The sequence below is a fragment of the Gasterosteus aculeatus genome, chromosome 1 (genome assembly GCF_964276395.1).
Source record: "Gasterosteus aculeatus chromosome 1, fGasAcu3.hap1.1, whole genome shotgun sequence".
Taxonomy (NCBI): Eukaryota; Metazoa; Chordata; class Actinopteri; order Perciformes; family Gasterosteidae; genus Gasterosteus; species Gasterosteus aculeatus.
The window spans coordinates 23,603,850-23,624,355 of NC_135688.1; the positions used below are offsets into that span (position 1 = coordinate 23,603,850).

At 43.1% G+C, this 20,506-nt stretch overlaps 1 protein-coding gene across 35 annotated transcripts in view; it reads right to left on the bottom strand.

Moving 5' to 3' along the window:
- The window catches only part of dmd (dystrophin), a 196,625-nt gene that overhangs the window by 65,093 nt on the left and 111,026 nt on the right, over positions 1 to 20,506 (bottom strand). For all 35 annotated transcript variants that reach the window (XM_078095891.1, XM_040172762.2, XM_040172772.2 and 32 more), the window contains 13 exons: positions 20,301 to 20,379; positions 18,578 to 18,690; positions 17,306 to 17,434; positions 14,979 to 15,171; positions 11,164 to 11,309; positions 6,570 to 6,670; positions 5,783 to 5,894; positions 5,584 to 5,697; positions 5,325 to 5,480; positions 5,059 to 5,229; positions 3,771 to 3,953; positions 3,204 to 3,338; positions 2,270 to 2,419 (listed from right to left, as the gene is read on the bottom strand). In XM_078095891.1, coding sequence (XP_077952017.1) covers positions 2,270 to 2,419; positions 3,204 to 3,338; positions 3,771 to 3,953; positions 5,059 to 5,229; positions 5,325 to 5,480; positions 5,584 to 5,697; positions 5,783 to 5,894; positions 6,570 to 6,670; positions 11,164 to 11,309; positions 14,979 to 15,171; positions 17,306 to 17,434; positions 18,578 to 18,690; positions 20,301 to 20,379 — 1,782 coding nt within the window. The remainder of the gene's footprint in view (positions 1 to 2,269; positions 2,420 to 3,203; positions 3,339 to 3,770; positions 3,954 to 5,058; positions 5,230 to 5,324; positions 5,481 to 5,583; positions 5,698 to 5,782; positions 5,895 to 6,569; positions 6,671 to 11,163; positions 11,310 to 14,978; positions 15,172 to 17,305; positions 17,435 to 18,577; positions 18,691 to 20,300; positions 20,380 to 20,506) is intronic.

Sequence of the window (20,506 nt, forward strand, 5' to 3'; positions counted from 1 at the left end):
CGTGTCAGAAACCGCCGGTGGCGAGGCGGCAAGCGAGGGCTTTTTGTTCCAGCGCGGCCCCCTCATGGCGGGTCCCGGGGGGCCGTTTTAGGAGAAGCTGAAATGAAAAAAGGGTCTCTTTGATCTGTAGAAACGCAGACGCAGATATGGGGAAACCTTGCTTTTTGCTTTTTTGAAGGAGGGGGGGTGGATTTATTTCTTAAGTGGGACATTGATATAACAAGATTATGTACAAGATTATGTACTTATTCCACTGCCACGTCTCTTTGCTCCTGTACATTATGAAGTGTTTCGTGCTTAAAACCAGCCACAAAAGAAAGACATCCAAGAATGTTTCTTCAGCTAGCGATGATTTAGTTTGAATAAAATAAAATAGAGGAAAAGAAAAAGGTTAAGGCCATATTTGGATCTCCATCTGTCTTGTACAGAGTACTCAAACTCTCCTCTTCCTCTTACAGATGACCAACAAACAGGGCTCAGAGCAGGCCGCCATTACCTCGCATGCACACATGCTGACACACAACCAAAGACAATACACGCTGCAACACGTCCTCCCAAAAAAACACAAAAAAGTCTGTAATAAAAGTGTGTGTGTGTCTCTCTCTCACACACACGCACACACAGAGGATGTCACCGATGGGTAGACAAACAAAAGGGAGGCTTATCTGGTTGCGAGGAGAACATTAATCTGCTTCTATTGTGAGAGAGGATCCACCCAGCGGGCAAGGAGAGTGTGTGTGTGTGTGTGTGTGTCTCGGGGTGCGAGTGTAACTAATCCGTCACAGAGGATCACCACAGGAGGCTGAGAAGGCATCGCCGCCAATGACGGCTTACGGTGGCTAGGAGGAAGACGGAGGAAGACGTTGGGAGAGGAAGAGGAGGAGGACAAGGGCAAAGGGGTGGAGAAGAAATTGACGGGGTACGAAATAAAGGGGAGAGGAAGTAGAGGAAGACGTGCAGCAGGGAAGAGAGATGTAGTTTTACTAGTTTTTATCAAGACCATGCTTGAAAAGTTCATCTCACAAAGATATGTGGTGTAAAATGGTGAACTCCTTGGCAACAGCCAAACTAAAATTGTTCCAAGGTAGATGAGCAATGCTCAGCTTTCAGTCAGTCCGTTCTGCTAATGTCACGTCCTTTGCAAAAGCTGTTGCAGAGCGATACCCTAACGCTGTCAAGGTCTTTAGTGGAGGTTGGGAGGAAATAAATTGACAACTTCTCCTTAAGAGTTTTGAACCCATCATCTCCCACAGTGCAGCAGTTTTGACTTCTCTGCGCCATTTCTAACTGAGGGGGAACACGCCGCGATTGGCCAGCACTTTTTCGAACGGAACCCATCTTATTTTGTCTTGCGAGCAGGTTTGCATGCAATTTGTTTGTGTTCAGTTCATTCAGGTGCTGAAATATATTCGCCACGCGCACAACACCCATCACCGCATCGCACCTCTCATCAGCCAAAAACACTTTTAGCAGCTCGTACACAGCGCTTTGCTCTCGGTGTGGAGCAAGAGGGCTTGATGCTCCGCCCCTCATTTCCCCACATAGAGATGCAATAGTGATAGTCAAACTCTCTCGTGCATCATTTAATTCTACCATCTTAAAGGTAATTCTTACGTTACCGAGTATTTAATGACTAGGCCAGCCACTGTATTAAATTGGACATTTTCCCACGGCACACCTGATGATCTCTCACTTCAGCGAGTGTAAAGTGTAACCTTCAAGGCGGGAGCACAGAATACTTTTACTGAAAAGGAAATTAACTAAAATGAAAGGGCTGGGAGGAATAAAATACATTTTAAACAACTTTACTTTTAATTTAAAAAAACACACATTTGAAAAGACGTTTATGAATGGACCGTCCTTGGTCGCTGCAGTAACTTGAATTCCTGAACTGCTCAAAATTCCGCCGTTGAGCCTTTATAAGATAAAGCTTTCGAAGCAAAACTTCACTTAAAGCGTCCCCATGGAAACAGCACTGGACGAAGTCCTGCGTTATTACGATGACTTTTCATCCCATCATAACTACTATGGCAACGGAAGGTGCCCTCCTGACAATACATGGTAACGGGGGGCATTCTCATGACTATAGGCATTCGGGACCGACACGCCACTTTTTTTTTTTCGGGACCGACACGCCACGGATTCGGGAGAAACACAACACAAATATTTGTTGCCGAATCCGACAATGGATTATTGAACTGGCAGAACATTCTAAAAGCATCAAAGGCAGCCCGGGACACCTGTGAATGTACAAGTGGTTGTGTCTTACCCTGGACATGAGCTCGTCCCACCGCGCGTTGAAAAGGTCCAGTTTATGCTGGATTATCTCATCCAGAACGCCTCCGTCCATCAGCGTCTGGGCCAGCTCCCGGATCTGGTTCCTGTTGTCCTCCGGGTGGCGCAGAAGAACCTCCAGGCCCTGTGCACGGGGAGACACAAGCACACATACACATACCACTGGAAAGTTCTTTTCATTTCTTGTTGCATAGAAACTCATGTTGCTGTTGTTGAAGGTGACTCGTGATGATTGACGCAGGACATGATCGTTAAGTGACAATGCTCTGGACAAAGCGAAATAAAAAGCTTTACGCCTTTTCGCATTGTTTGATCTCACCAAAATCCCTTTATAATGTAACATCTAGTCAGTCTGCAAAAGCACAGTTTAAGCACATCTACGGGTCGAGGTTGACCCTAAAACATTTTTAAGAAAGCCAGGAAGAGGAAAGGTTGAGATTCAATTTAAATCGCCTTTATTTTTCATTTTCTTGGTGTGTGTACTGCATAATGTCAACATTAGATGACACACTTTACGTCCTCTGAATGCCTGCTATTATCATTGACTCCTAGTTGACACAAAAAATTCTTTTTTCATTTTTTTTCTGTAGAATTGAAGCCAATGAGGAAGTGCCTCAAACATTCTCATGGAGACCGATTCCTCTGGTTTCAATTCTTCATCAAAGATCTTCATTTATTAAATTGTTATCCAATTAGAGTAGACCATAAAATCAAATTGGATTGAAAAATGTCATACTGGACACATAAAAAACCCACATGGCGGCCCCCGAACACAAGTTTTAAAAACAGAAACAGCCCACAAACTGATGTCAACTTTTAATACCCCCCTGGCTACGCCCTCCAATCTGACATGAAGCTTGTCTTATCGCGCATATCTCCTGGTTCCCGCCTCCGTCTCTAAAACTCACATCGAGGGCCTCCTGCAGCTCCTCCGCTCCTCCCTGGAGGTTTTCCGTCTCGTCCAGCTTCTGCTCCAGCTGGTCCAGGAAGGCGTTTTCCTGCTCCAAGTAGGAGAGCAACTCGCACCAGCACGCCCACACCTCCTGCACCACGGCACGCGCGCACAGTCATCACAGGCAGACCGATTGGCTAACAAAACTCCAAAAGGACAAATATGCTCTATTGAGAATTTATGGGTCAGAGGAATGAAAGACATAAACATTTGTGAGAGCGAGCTAGTCAACCGCACACGTTGGATACCAAAATTACCTGGAAAGTGAGCCCGTCACATGGAGGGAGGAGAGACAAAGGGGAAGGAGGGGGAGAAAAAGGTATATGTGTATGCATATGTGGGTTTGTGTGTGTGAATGTGTATGTAATTCCTGCATTTTTGAAGACACACGCTTAATAAATAAATAAATAGTTAAACGGTGTTGTGTTTACACTGCTATGTCTCCAGGGGGTTTCTTGGGGGGGGGGGGTTCTGTTGTGATCAACCTAACATCAAATGATCCCAGAAGAACTGAATAAAGTACCTCCAGAGTTTTGCATTTCCCATCCAGCCTGCTGCACAGGCGCTGGTAGTTTGCCGTCAGCACATCCAACTCAGAGCGCAAGGCATCGTGGGCCGTGGGCGGAGCCTTGGCGATGAAGCTGTTGACGCTGTCGGTCAGGAGCTTGACCTTCAGCTCCTTGGAGTGGACCTCCTCCTGGGCCCTCTGATGGAGTGACAGAGGAAGTGTTTGCCAGAGTCAAACAGGTCGCCCCGAGGCACTCTGGGAAACTCAGGTCTCAGTTGATTTAGATTGTCAATAAAACTCTCTCAGAAGGCATCCGGACGGGGGGAGAGAGGAGAGGCGGGGGGAAGGAGGGGAGGCAGAGGACTTAACGGATGGAGGAGCGGATACACAAACAACGTGCCTATTGACGAAGCCGCGCGAGTGTAAAGAGATCGAGGGAGGGAGAGAGAGAGAGAGAGAGAGACGAATCAATGGATGCCGGAGTGTAGATAACCGTTTCCCAAAGGAAGGGGGAGGAGCGGGAGTCGGGCAGGATTAAGAGAATAAGCGAGCGAAAAGAGTTTCTTTAGAGAAAGGAGGGAGCAGAGGAAAGGCAGAGGGGAGTGGAGGGGATTAGCATTAGAGTGAAATCCGTTTCCTTGTCAGAACGACCGTGAACAGGCACCGGAAATTGAAGAAAAATGTACACAAGTAAAAAATATTTTTTGACATTGAGGAAATATATATAACCGTTATCTATATACATATCTATGTATATTTATCTATATACAAGTTATTTTCAACACTGTGACTGTCAATCATTACAAATATGGAATGAATAACAGTATGACAGTGTAAATACAGGCGTAAATACTGTGTGGAACACCACCGGAATGGTTGTCTCTGCATCTGGAAAGAATGTACCTTTACGTGTCAGGAGTGAAAGTCCTTTTTGTTGTTTTTATACAGAATATATGGCAAAGGAAGGCTGAATTAACATTTAAAAACAGAGCCCAAAGGAACATTACAAAAGCCATCGTCTCCTCGCTCCCGCCAAAGAGTCAACTTGCAATGACTCGTGGGCGATTCCCTCTCGCAAAGTTAGCGTCTAATGCAGACTCACGGAAAGGGTTGGTCGAGGGCCCCAAATGGCTGCCAGAGAGCCCCTCAAACACTCAACCATGTGACAGCGGGTCACAAGGGGGAACATTGGGATCGGGACGATGTCAAACTCTCACACCGAAATGTAAATTCAGTATTAACCTAAGAAAAAAAACTAAACGGACGTTATCATGGCAGCAATAGACTGTTCATGGGCACGTACCTTGAGCTCCTCCACAGCCCTGCGTAGGTCTTCCGGCGTCTTGTACGTGAAGTCCCTCTCTAGGTAGTCCTCCTCGGCCTGGTTGATCCACTCCTGCATCTCCTGCATCTCCTTCCTCAGGGCCATGGTCTTATCGAGGCCGCCTTTCAGTGCCGACTTCTTAGCGTAAGCCTTAGAGGGAGAAACTCAAAGTCAAAACGGAAGCAGGAAGCAGGAAGCAGGAACCCCCCCCCCAACTCTCCCCTGTCGGGATGAAGGCCACTCGCCTGTTTGCAGACATTCTCCCACTGGCCGTTGAGCTCGTCCAGTTCTTTCTGGATGTGGATGGCGAAGGGGGGCTCGGCTTCTTTCTTTAGGTACAGACCCACTTCGTTGATGCCATTGACGCTGGGTTGAATGGTGTGGATGTCATTCACCAGAGCCTGGCCAGGTGGGACCAAGGTTAAACAGGTAGAGAAGTGACTATTTCAGAAGTATTTGGAGGCTGAATCCTAAGGTCCCGTGGAGACGCGTCGGCCTGCTCACCGTGCACTGCTCCAGCTGCTTCTCCAGAGCTTCGGAGTCTCCCAGGGCCGGCCACTCCTCGTTCAGGAACACGTCCACGTCGGCCATCCACTTCTTCAAAGTCCTGACGTCGTTCTGGGATGGTGGGACGGGGAACGGGGATTTTAAAAATGAAAAGAGAAAAGCAGGCAGATCAAGCAATCATTAAGGCTCCTCTCACCTCAAACTGCAGCAGCTTGGCCGTGAGCTCTTTGAGTCTCTGGCCGTTGTCCGTCAGCGTGGCTCCCAGTCGCCTCCAACGCGCCAGGACAGATTCCATCTCCATGCGATACCTGCAGCAAAGGACACAAGGTGGTTCAGAGACTCTCAGCGGCTTCAAATTCACTCAAGGCTTTTTTCTGTTGGCGGCTGGTTTTCATTGAACCAGGTTCAAGGAGGAGGTTTTTTCAAAACAACTAAAGAAAGGTTTGGGTGGAACCTTGATTCTGGGAACATAAAAAACTTCACTTGACGGAATTAAAAAGAGGATCAGGGACTAAGCCGTGGCATGTCTGCAATTTACTACTGCTTATTTCATAAACTCAAACACTAACTTTTATTGAATTCTTAACTTGTTTATAGTTTTGATTTTGTCTGTTTTGTCAGTTTTGTCTGTTATTGATGTTTTAGTCAATGATCTTTAAATGTCTTTTCTTTTGCCTTGTGCTTTACTTTTTACTTTACTTCTTACATTTTGTTTTGTTGTTGTGGAATAGAATGGATGAGAATGTGTTTTAAGTTGGTCAGTGTCTCATGGCTGTGTGGTTGTTAGGCACTGCTGACACAGCGATCTATCTCGTATGTAGTTTCTCTGATTCAATGGATTCTATAGCTAAAGAAAGACAGACAAAGAACATTTAGATTGGTTTCTATGTGGTTTCTATGTCTAATGAGTGTTTTGAGAAGAGTCGTATTTGACTTGAGTCCAACCCTTCCCACTGTGTGTGTTTTTATTCCCCATATCTCACTTTTGGCTGATGTCAGGTGGAGCTTTTTGGAAGACCTGCTCCACCGCTGAGGTCAGGTAGTCCACCTCCCCTTGGTGTTCAGCCAGAGCCACCTGGAGGGCCTGAGGGTTCAAGCATTAATAAAGCGGGGGCGGGGGGTACACAGAGAGGAAATACAGTCAGAAGAGACAATTTTGTTTGACACTAGGAGGTTGTACAAGCAGCAGGAGGAACTCGGAATTCACAGCGTAGAGAGATAAGGTCATATAAAGTCCTTAAAAGACAGAATTCACCAAATTCCATTGCATCAGTAAAATGTCTCCAATTACAAAGTGATTTCTTGCCCTTAATGACAACTTCAAACTGAAGACAAAAAAAAAATCCCAAAAGCGCAACAAATCAATGGTTTTCCAGATTTCCCTGACACATTTATCAATAAGTAGAACCCAAGTAGGACAGGCCCATCGGCACGTGCTTCATGGGATATGAGCGGGGGTAATGGAAGCGGGAGGGCTGGCGGGTGTGAGAGGCTGCCGCGCTGCTACTGTGCATTACAAGTGGAGAGGTGAGGGGAACCCCCGGTGAACATTTTGGCGGGAGTAAAAGCCTCCGAGGTCTTAGTTTTAAGCCAGGACAGGGCGCCCCTCAGGCGTTACTGGGGCTTACCCACAATCCACCTGCCAAAAAAATGAATCCCAAGCATGGAGGAATTAGACACTGGTTCTGCTCTGGGTTTTGGCTTTGTCTTTGCTTTTGTCCTCCCCTGGACTTACACCCAGCACGTGGACGAGTCTGCTTCTGGAGGTGACTTCCACCTTCACTTTCCCCTCATTAAAGGTCCACCAGACAGGTGACAAGGTGACGTATCACAATGCACAAGAATAGCATAATAACCCCAGTGAATATCATGGTCACCTTCCTCCTATGATGACATACAGTAGGATATGGAGTGGTAGAGATATTACTAAGCAGTGAGGGGAAAAGCATTATCATCATTAAAATCAAGATCAAAATCAGGACTTCTTATCCGCCGATTGGTGTAGATGGGAAGCAGGAAATCATGTTTCCATCGGGTGGATTTATCAAAGCTTCGAGAGCCAGGCGACTCCTTAAAGCAAAAGCATAGTGTCAGATAAAGCTGCACATGGATGCATTACATCCATGTGGCCAGCTGGCCTTACATACATATATAAAAAAGAATAATAAAATAATAAAATAAAATGAAAACAAATACCACGATATCACAAATCAATCATCATAAAATGTAATAATACTTAAATGATAGGTGATTGAATGCTGCAATCTGGTTTTTAGAAACTTCTACCAAGAGCTGCTGTGGAAGGTATTAATAATCATCTGACACTGACAATCGGGGCTCTTTTAAATATCTGTTGGGAGTTCAGAATTCAAAGTTCCAACCCGACAGGAACGCTTATTATTTAAATGAATAAAGTAGCTGGAGTGAGATATGAAACTATCACCTGGGTAATGGAAGCGTTGCCAACCACACACGGGCACACACACACATGCACACAGAGGGGAAAGTCTTGTACTATAAATTAATGACAGCCTCTTAGTATGCAGAAGGAATTCCTAATAATTATCTATAATAAACCTTAATTAATCTCAGCCTATAAGACATCACTCTGCTATGCAACAAGAGCATAATCAGGTCTAAAACGCACACATACAATTATGTACACACACTCACACGTACACACTCACACTTCACTTAAGTTGAAGATAGAACATTTCAGAAAAAACAAAGTGAGAACAAAAAATAACGAGTCCTTGTATTCTTTGGACTGGATAGACAGATTATTGTGCGTGTGTGTGCGTGCACATGTGTGCGTGTGAGTGTGTAGGTAGATATTGTGATAAGCAGAGGCTCTGATTTGCTCCGCCGGGATCGGCCCGGCCCGCCTCTCATCATTGCCGAGTCGTACACAAACACCCTCGCCGGCTCTGGCCTCACGCTCTGCATGTTGAGCAGCCGGGCTCCTCCTCCAGCGGCGTTTGTAGGGGTCTGACATTGGAGTTCGGCTTAGCTGCTGCTGGGAGAGAAAGCTCCGGTTTATCAGACTAGAGGACGAGGAGCTTCTCGGCTCGGTTCTAGAGTGACATGAGTCCACACTTCAAAAGTCATTCATGTGGTTAACCATTAATAAAGGATGATCTTAGCTTAGCGCTAAAGAGCCATTTGCATCCTCCACTCAAGCGTAACCACATGAACTGAGACAGGAAGTAGCATAATGGCGCAAAAAAACTCCCATGTTTCCCACGTTTCTTTGTATCAATAAACTGAAAACAATCGCAAATTATTACCTCCGCTGACAATGTCGCAACACATTGCGATATACTAAATTGTGTGTATACACATACAGACCAAAAAAAGGTTCTCCATCAACACTTTGTTTTGTCCAAGGCAGAATTGTTCTTCCTCAAAAGAGCTCTGTTTTAAAGTATCCGCTCCCACTCATCTAGCTGCATGTTTTTTATTCTTGTTTTGCTGCCGAGTGATATATTCTTAATACTCTGCCTCTGACGTATGTTTCACACTGCAGCACATCTCGTCTTCCCTCCATTCATCTATTTAAAATAATTATGTGTTGTTTGCTTCTCGCGAATGTCTCAATACAACTTCACAATGCAGCACAAGAGTACACTGAGTGATGCTTCTACTCATTCATATTCTCTCCCTTTTACCGCGTCTGCGTGCTTCTTCATATTCACGTTTTTTTTAAGGATGATTTTGTAACATCTGCAGACGCAGACTCTATTAACTGAATATTGTTGTGCATCCCTGTTTTGCATAATGATAATAAATGATCCTTCAATCTCTGAATCTGGTGCAAATAAATGAATATGTGCACTGTCCCCACCAAAAAGATTGTTCTAAAAGGTTTTGTTGCCATTTACGCAGTAATTTATTTTCTATGGCCCAAAATCACAAATTGCCTCATGAGACAATCTGTACCAGTATCATTCTTTGACCCTCACATCGGCAGAGCAGAAACTCTCCCTAAACAAAATCCTTCCACGGGGAAAAGAAAGGAAGGAACCATGTGGAGCGTCAGAGTGGCGGATCCCTCTATTAAGATGGACAGAAGTGTGACGGCTGTCATGTATATAGATGGACATGCAGAAAATGTACAATATGATCAATGCATATTGCAGAAATTACTCAAATATTAGTAGTAGTAAGCCACATAATGATTTAAGATGACTACTAATATTAACATCAGACTGACAATGACCACAAAAGAAGTAATGCGTCAGAAACACTGACTTCTTATAATAATGAGAGCAGCCGTGGACATCAGGCCAGACCACAGCAGCAACAAATGTGAGGCTTCACTACCTCAAGGAGACACAAAAACGGATCCTTCCTCAAGAGGATCCTTTCGCCACAAGCCGTAGAACTTTACTACTCGTAGTAAAAGCGGATTACAGTGTTACGCACTACAGTCTCTACAGACTGCAATGGCAGCTGAGTCACTATTTGCTCATACTAGGTGATGGGATAACACTGCAGCGACCCAATGGCTTGATTACTAATTTTATTTTAATTTCCGACAGCACGCTACACAACACATGGGATCCACGGCAGTACTGCAGGGGGGCGTAGAAATGTTGGTTCACTAGACCATTTATATTTATTTCCTGCAAATTGAAACAGGAATGTTGCGGATGGATGAATGGAGGCAGACGACGTCTTTCAATCAGAAATATAATAGTAAAATGAGAAAAACTTCAATTTAAATAACTTGTATGCATAATTATGATAGAAAATGTTGATATTGCCATTGGTATCAGTTTACAAAGTATGATCATAAATGGCAGCGGCATGCCCCCCCCTCGTCAGGGATAATTCATCTAGATGGTTAGAAAAGATCTCTGAAAAACATTTTACTGCACCTTGCACATGTAAAGAATAAAAACAGGAATATATGAACTTGTGCATCATTACAATAGCTTAGAATTGAATCCACAATAACAACATATATTTACACATGGCACAAGGCCCAGTTTAGTATAGTTTATACAATATATATATAGCACAGGGTCCTTACAATTTGAGGGTCCTGGGCGTGAAAACCTTGAAGACCCCTAATGGACATTAATAAACTAATAATTGTGCGGGCTAGTGAGGGGGACAATGATCAATCAGCTAGTGGACTTAACCTGCTGTCCCCTGCTGTGCATGTGTTAGGTTGTGTAGTACTTTACTAGTCTTCCGACCACTCAAAGCGATTTGACACTTCATGTTATCATTCACCCATTCACACCCATACACACACTGATGGCAGGAGCTACCATACACAGTACCATACACAGTGCCACCTGCCCATCAGTAACTAATAGAAGAAGCAGAAGTTTAAAAAAAAGCTGAGTTAAAGTGTGACATAACTTTATTTCTTTTTATTAAGTACTGGTGCTATAACATCCTGCTTGATAATTGATTTACAAACGAGCTGGAGGTGAAAAAAGTTTTCCCAATTGGACAAATAACTACAACTTGCATCACTTCTAAATGCATTGAGCTCCTTTTGGGTATTAAAGACATGGGTATATGGCTCCTCTGCAGCATGTAGTTGTGTGTGTGTGTGTTTACCTGAACGTCTTTCTGCCTCTGTTCCATTACAGGAAGCTCCGTCACAGCCGTGGAGGGAACGGCCAGCTTGGCCTCGCACTGCTGTAACCATGCCAACAGTGTCAATATGGTTTCCTTGTAACGAGCCGGGGGCAAGCTCTCCAAAACTGCAGAAAGGGACGGAGACGCACGTCAGAAAGGGGCCGCAAACTGCTAATGGCAGCTTTTCTAATTTAATATTCGAAACAAAAATATAGCAGCCGGAATAAATATTTCGTAATTACAAATCGTAAAGAAATTATTTGTATGAATAAATTATTAATTAACAAAATGCAAAACAATAGCATTTATGTAATTGAATCAAATCTGCGATGAATGGAGAGATACATTATGTAACTATAGCTCAGAGAATATAGCTAATTAACATTATTTAAGATACACAAATACTTCTTTTTTTAAATAGGTTGATGCTCCTGTTACTTAGATCCTTCGAATTACTGTAGAATGTAACTTACTTAAGGCAAACATCAAAATATAAATATACAAATAATTATTTGTAATCTAAACAAGGCCAGTGTTTAACAATGCGTTCCGTTTACAGCGACCATGACGGCTCAAAGTGCCTTTCCACGAAATTAACAGAATTAAATAGAATATTTAGTTAGAATCCAACGTAGTTCAAATATGTCTTTGTGTACAATTGAAAAGAACCAATTAAGGAACAAGAACCCTCCTTTGCTTACTTTATTTTATCTTTATATCATTAACTGGGTAATATTACTTGACAAAGGTCATGGCTCCTCTGGATCCTGTTGTTTTTTTCCCCTGCTTTTAGACATCCACCTCACTCATGGTCCCCAGAAGACAATCTCTACTCCCTTTGGTGATCTCAGAAATCAACTTATCACCTATAATGTATACGAAAATCTTGAACATACAAGTTCGTAACAATACATACGAACTGGCGGTGGTTAACCACGCCCCTTCAGTGAACAACATGGCGGACCATGTTGGATTCTTGAGTGAACGTCTCTCCGTCATGTTGGATTTTTTGAGGGTGTTAGGGTTAGTATTCTATTTTTATAAGTTAACATTGATTTCTCGTTAAAAATGCAACCATAACACGTTTATTTTACATCGTTAGACTTCACAAAGTGTGTTTATGGGGCGCAGGTCCCCATCCACACTATAGGGCGACATCATCAGTTGCAGTCCGTATTTATTTCGTATGTATCACTACGAATTTGTATGTTCAAGATTTTCGTATACATTTTTACAAACAGGTTTTGGAGATCAGGCTGCTGCAAACATTGTACTCTCCTGATTTCCTAATTGGGAATACTTTTTTACATCTTGCATTCACTACCATTTCTGACTTTTATACTTTATAATGTTCTCCTCTGGTAAACCTTTTCATTCGTTTTGATGAAGGAAACCTCCCCATCTCATTTCAACTGACTCACTTCAGAGAGAAAACCCCTAAAGGAAAATGTATAATTTACCGGCACATTCCTTCAGAATTTATTTATATTTTTGCGTATGTTTCTCTGTATTTGAATTTGGCACCGTCATCTTTTTTAGCTTTGAGCAGTGAGTGTTTCGGATGTCTCACCCCTGGCGTGGATAAGAAAAGTGCAGCGTGTTGGGAGAAGCTGTCTGAGCAAGTAAAAAATGTAGAATTTGTGGGTTAGCATCTTTTTCTCTCTTGGGTTTATTTTCTCTCTGCTTTGTTTTTCACATTCTCATTTATTCCCATCATTCCCATCCTCTTCAAAGCAAATAGCTCCACGCACTTCTTTTGACAGGGCGTTTGTCCGATTTAGCGTCGCCTCGTTTTGATGGCTGCAGCTTTCGGCCTCTTTATCGATCTCGCTGTCTCGCTGCCAATGTTTTTCACACACAGCATCTTGATCAAAACACGGTGAGAGCAGCACGCAGTTGGACCAAATGGTTCATTCTCACTTTCTAAACCTTTCTGACAATACCGTACACTAAAAGAAAAAAGACACGATTCATGAAAGGTGGAAGCCAAAACCACAAGGGCACATAGGTTTGGGGGTCTTACAATGTTCCTGTACTGAATAGACCTGTTAACAGATTGTGTGGACGGTCAGGCCCACAAAGTCAAATGCCATGAGATGCACTCTCCGAATGTGGAGACACAGCACAGGGACAAAGACACAGCCCAGGGTATAGACACAGTCCAGGGACATGGACACAACCCAGGGACAAAGACACAGCCCAGGGACAAGGACACAGCCCACGGTATAGACACAGCCCAGGGACATGGACACAGCTCAGGGACATGGACACAGCTCAGGGACATGGACACAGCCCAGGGACATGGACACAGCCCAACTACAAAGACAATGCACAGAGACAGAGACACAGGCCATAGACACAGCCCAGGGACATGGACACAGCCAGATGCGTCTGATGGGTCGTGGTTGAATTTGCATTCTGTCCATTCTGTAGCTCTAAAGTGATTTTCGGCCAGGGAAATGTGACAATAACATCAGCTCAACGGCACAACAAGAGACGTCTCATGGCAGATTCAATGATCCAACAGCCGTCTGCGATATGCCTCAATATGGCTCCGGCCTCCCAACCACCACGACACGTGTGTCAGAGTGTTGCGTTGTTGTTGTTGTTGTTGCTATGGGTGGGGACATTAGCCACTCCCAACCGCTCTACTGCAGTGTGGGCTCTAGCAGGCTGCCGAGGCCAACTTTCCACTGCGGGAATCTTTTTTGTTATTTTTTAAAGGGTCTGCCTTTTAAACACGTAATAAAATGACAATTTCAAGGTGCAGATATCCTAAAGCTTGATATCTCAAATTTCTTTCAACACATTTACTTTGGTTGGATGGATTAAAGGATGGTACGATTTTACGTGGCAATTGAAATGCCAGGAAAATGTTTTTTCAGAGAACCTTTCCACCCATTTAGATGAATTATCACCTGAAGTTCATCGTTACACATCTCGAGGGGAGCCAGTCAGAGTCAGCTGTCATTTGTCATTCAGCGATGCAGGGATTTGCCTCCAAAGTGTTAACGTATCAGTGGATACCTGAACATTGATATCATCAATTGTCCCACGAGTAATGGGGTTGTATTGAGAAAAACAACAGAAATGTTCAGAATGTAGTCAATTACGTAGTCGTATTTCGGATCACAGTCAGATTTAAAACAGTGTTACACAGACACAGGATTTCAAATACTTTACTTGTGTTTTCTTTTGCACATGTCATGTATATTGAGCTTTTCAACTGGTTATGATTTGGGATGTTTTTCATTGAATCCTGCTAGTTTTAATTACCACTGGGCTGGAAAGTAGCTATCTAATTTGGCTGCGGTAGATGTCGAGCTAAAGGCTAACCTGCTAGCCAGGAACATGTTAGTTCTAGTCAGCAATAACACAATACAATCACAATAGCTCACCAAGCCTGTTAGCTAGCTGACTGTTTATTGTTAGCTAACCGTCATTTAGCACGCTTTTTGTCTGTCTGCATGCAGGCATAATAATATCGGCTTATCCCACCATTCTTAATCGGAAAATAAGGCCTGAATTTAGAATATCCAAAAGGAATATGATGCTATCTAATAAGCTGCGATTGCTTCCTCCATTCCCTCGCGTCTAGCACTGTCCAGAAGGCTTTGCTCATCAAGTCTTTCAAGGTGAATTCACCATGAACATCAACACTGCTTTGATGAAAATTCCTCCAAATTAACTCTAACCGACTGCACCCATTCGACTGAGATCAAGAGCACCTACACAAATACAGGTGCTACAAGGTACAAGATTCTTCAGTGGAATCAGCGTCCCTCCTCTCTCACCCAGATGTAAGTGCTTCTCTCTCGCCCTCAGATCCTCCAGGACCTTGTGGTAGTGCTCTTTGAAGGCAACGACGTCGGCGTCCAGGAAGGCCGAGGGGTCCTCCTCCCCCTCCTTCTCTTCTCTCAGCTCCTTCAGCTGAGCCTCTAGAAGCTCCACCTGGGGCTGCAGGGAGGCCAGGCGAGTCACCTCCTCCTGCACATGAAAAAGCGCCACGTCACGAATGAAAAGCACGCCTTCACTTTACTGTTTTGGAGAAAAAAAAGGATTCCATGTCGTTGTATTCATACTCCAACACAAAATGATCTGTGGGAAAAAAGTTTTGTGTTCGCATCTCTAAGCTCCATTCCATTTGCCGTGTGCTCGATCAATTGTATTCTACAGGAATGTTAAAGCACAGTCCTTATTGTTAATGAGTAGTAAGCCAAGCAGTAAATTGGACCAGCTCAGAAAAATGTGTAGAAACTTTTCTCCTTTAACTGTACAAAGAGAACAAGATAAAATCCTAACTTTGTCCTCATTGGAGGAACACAGATTTTCAATAACTGCACTTACCTACGTAAATTGGCCTTAGAAGTAATGCTAGGCTCCCACTGTGAACAAATAGGCTGAAAAAATACACGCCTTAATCCACAAATATACACAGCACACAGGACTTTCCACTTAATCTGGTCTTGAAGCGGTGGAGTTTTGTGCTATTAGCTCAAGATAACATAGTGGTGGTATCAATGATAGTAGACTGAGGAGGCCGGATTCAAAGTAGTGAGCTGCATGTCTGTGTACACTTGGGAATACAAATATCCAAAAATGTCAAACAATTACATTTACATTACAGCTACTTTCAATGCTATGAGTATTTGAAGAATTTTACCAGGATTTGTTGCAAACACCAGAAATATAAAATGTCCCCGGGCTCATCCTTGTAGAGCAAAAAACTAGTTTCAACTAGTCCCCTTAAATCCCATCAAAGGGGAGAAGGATGAGTCCAAGTGAGCTGCAGGATGTGGCGGGTTACGGTTAGGGGTTAATGTTCACTCGTCTGTCCTGGGGGTTTAGGGCTCACATCCCCTGTAACACTGAGTCCGTGAGACAACTCTGGACTCCTTGTTAGTGATGATGTGAGAGAAGACAAGCATTTAGAACCTCCACCCAATATAGTTCCACAAGCTGACCATTTGCCATCAGGGAGGTTGTCGTGTAAAGCGTTTTATATTTTGATGAAGTCTGCTCCTGTTAAATATAACGGTAGGAAAGTATTTCTTCATTGGGAAGCATTTGTGTTGTGTGTTCTACCTTTTGTGTGTATAGAAGTATAAATGTCTGTGCGAATGTGCCAATGCAGGGAGCAAGACATACTTGTAGAAAAATGTCAGCGCTCCGTCATTTCAATTCTCCTGCCTTTCGTTTTTCTTTCTTGATACTTTTACTGTTCTTCTTTCTTTAATACTTACAAAGCTGTCAGCCTGGTGTGGTACTTTCTCTCAATACCTCTCTCACTTGAATTATTCCCCCCCTTCTTGCATCTCTCCTCTTTCCCCCCCAGAGCGGCTTGTCACTTCTCCTCCTCTGTTGTTTAGATGTTAGTGAAATCAAACAGCGTGAGTGTTCTATGCCATTCAATAGCCGTCCACCTCAAGACGCCCACTCAGAGACAGGCCCATTTAGTCTGAGGCAACGGTTTCAGAGCCGGACACTCCCCCCCCCAATTTATAAATTGGCCCGATTAAAACTATGGAAATCAACCTTTTTATGCAAGACAGCTATCACTGAGTAGCTTTTAAGAAAACTTTCAATTCCGCCGTCATGGGGGTGTGATTTCCTGTCATATTCATGAACTTTTATTTGTAACTTGATACAACAAAACACTTTTATTGTAAGGAATTTTATAGGAAACCCTTTTTTAACCTTTTTCTTCATTCGTAAACACAGAAGATAAAACAACTTAGATGAAACAAAAGATCAACAAAATACGTCTCTTTTGCATTCCAGGGCTTCCTTGGCAAACAGCTAACCCGTGCCTGTCAAAAGTTTGAAGAATTTGATAACCCCCACTTTTAAAGTTTTATTATTGACAAGTTGCATCTGGTTTATTAATCTGTACACCAGAAGAGAAAGTAATGATTTATCCTTCATCATTATGTCTACTCTTCAATTCTACAATAAGTGGCATTACTTTCTTTCTATAAGAGAATAAGTTAATTGAGTTTAGTCCGTGGTCGGTATCAATTAAATTAAAATGTATAAATAATATCATAATATATAAATATCCAAAAAAACAGCTAACAGGTGTTGCTAAAGCTTGTTGGATCTCCGAATCGTCTTCACTCACCCGGCATCGATCCAGCTGTGCTTTGAGCGGTTCTGGTTCGGATGCTGGTGGCGCCTGGACTTTGAGCCAGTTCTCACTGGCGTCCACAGCCTGATCACACTGCTCATACAAGCCGTAGAAGGCCAGCACCTGTGAGACGGACGCACACGTGGGACGCGGTCAGATTCAAGAGGGAGAGACTCTCTTTGTGTCCCACAAAGACACAAGCAGACGGCCACAAAACATCGGTCTCCTTTCATACAAACCTCTTCCCCTAGTTTGCAGTTGTGCTGCGTGATGAGTCCTTTAAGACGTATATAAGGAAGTATAAGGAAGTATAACTTCAAAGATATATGTTCTAATTTATTTTGGGTCATTATTTTGAATTGAATTGAATTGAATTGAATTGAAGTCTGCGAATAATGTCACAGCCCGCCTGCGACAGGAAGCCGTGGCTATTCAAAAATGTTATCCGCCCCAGAGTAACTGAATTTTATCTCAATAAGCAACCGGCATTGTGTTTAGTTTCATGAGATCTGTAACAAAGGAAATGGGTTCAGACTTCAGACAGTCTGTACATCTCAATGTACATTGCATTCGTTTACAAGCTGATCAATCAAAAGGTATCATCATTTGCATATCTATTCTGCCAGACTAAAAAACTCCACCAAAATATTAGCATTTAACTTCCTCCGCTATTAATTATGCAAATGATCTCAAAAATGATACTCATACAAATAATATCTTTGTACACCAAAGGTTTCACCCATCGTTTTTTTCCCACAAAAATAAAAGGTGATACATGACTAAAATTAAACTATGACCGGTATTTTCTTTCGCATCGGTCCATATGTATATATATATATTTGCAGAATTGCTGTCAACAGTTTTTGTGAAAGAAAAGGGAAATCAAGAAAGATTAATTGTTAGACATAATACATTTACATCTACATAAATAAATACTTCAAAATAAACGTGATAAAACATTTTAACAAACAATTGAACATAAATGTCGCTGCCAGTAATTCCACAAATAATTTAAAAATAAAAAGAACAGACAAAATAAATGGGAAAACAGTTTATTAAGGCAGGATCATGTATAATGTAGTCTGTGTTAAAGTTTTAATATATGGCATCATGTCTACTAAGACTCCTCCATGGGGCTTGACCCGGACTAGGGACGGGAGAAAATCATTGCGGTAGTGCAAAAGTCTTTGCCCGACGACGGGGATCGTCCCGCTCCACCACGGCCACCCCAGATGTGTGTGTGTATGCGCGCGTGTGTGTGTCTACCTTCGTCTGGTAAGCCAACCAGGCCACCCTTTCGGCCAACAGGACACAGAATCCCGACCAGCGCTGGTTCAGTTGCTCCGCTGCCTGTGCAATGTCATCAGCACGACTCCCCTCTGTGGAGGGGGGGCAGAAGAAGAGAGGGGGCTGTCAAACATACACAGGCACGCGCACAAGTGGTCTCTATGTACAGACTACACACAAAGTGTAGTGAATGTCCCGTGTAGGCGAGGTGAGCCATCAATACACGAATTGTGAGCTCTAAAAAGCTGTGTACTCACACACACACACACACACACACACACTCACACACACACACACACACACACACACACACACACACACACACATACCTCACTTTCACTGCTGACAGTAAAAGAAAAAATGTAAATGGACAATTCAGGGCGAATGTAAAAGGCCAGTGCCCGGAAAGTGTGAACCTCTAAAAGGTTCCAGGAGGGAATAATCAATGCTAAAGTTGTACGCGCGTGGATCCACGCCCGGCCTCTAAAAGGGCGGCCTGAAGCCCATCGGCCCGATGATAATTGGACCTGGAAGGCAGCGCCTGGTGTCTCCAGATTGTTGCTTCTTCCTGTAACGGAGCCTCCATTAGGTTCCACTTGCATATCGAGTGCTTGGCGGATGGCGTCTTCCAGTAAAGGCTACGTACTATAAATACAGCAGGAGTGTTAAATGCACCCTGGAAACAAAGATCTTCCACACATCAAAATATCATTTGTGTGTGTGTATATATATACATTTATATATATATATATATATATATATATATATATATATATATATATATATATATAGTAGTGCTGATTAGAATTTTTCTCGTCGGTTAATCGCAATTATTGTGTAAAATTCAATAATACATTTCCAAATAGTGTATTGTGCACTTTCATTGTGTGCATCGCTTTTAAACATATAACATGCTTTTTAACAGCAGTATTCCTTTATACAATAGTAGTGAAAGTATTTATTGTGAATCTCAACTCAGACTTAATTCAATTATGAAAATACAAATTAATGTAATCAAATCAAATATGAAACTAAAGCTACTTGAAGTCTTTTATCCGGGAGCAGCATAAACAGTCTATGTATTTATCAATAATAAATCTATTAATAATCTGTGCTCAGTAGCAGCTGCCGATAGAGTGAGGTGGTCCAGCACTAAGTACGCATCAGGGATTTGCTGAGCAGGGACTTTTTAGTCTGCAAACTGGATTTCGTGGATTGGATTTCCTTTTGGACAACCACACTTTCAGTGATGCAGGTTATTAATACCTTTGGTTCTAACAACTCCGTCTGGAAGCGATTTTAAATGAAAAAGTACACGTAAGTACTACCTTTCTCCATTTCACTCCATGTCAGCGTTAATTAATTAATATGTTAACGCGATAATAACGTTAACGTGCCCAGCCCTAATATATTCTGTATACAGACACACATACAAATACGCAGTGAACAAGTTAAGCAATGCTTTTCTGTCATGTTCTATTTGCATAGTAGTCACAACGGTGACAATGAAATGATCATTTGAGTGTGTCTCTGCTTTAGAAAGCTCAGAAGACTCCACAAGGACATGTCTCTCTCTCTCTCCGTCTGGTCCTTTCTCTACCAGTGTTTCTATGGAGACAAGGAGAGAGGGGGTGGGACAGGTGGAGTTGTTGCCATGGGGACAGACAGGGGCGTGCATGGAGGTACGAGAGTGCACGTTTACCCTGCTCGACCAAGGTCTGCGCCGTGCGCGTCGCTTCCTGGAGCTTACGGTACTTCTCCGGCCGCTCTCTCTCTATCGCCTGTGGCAAAGAGACAGCGAGGGGGAGAGAGATAGAGAGCGAGAGCAATGGGGCAGAGGTAGAGATAGGAGGTTAAAGAACGACAGCAGGATTATTTATTGCAAAGGAAATCGGGAGACTACTACTT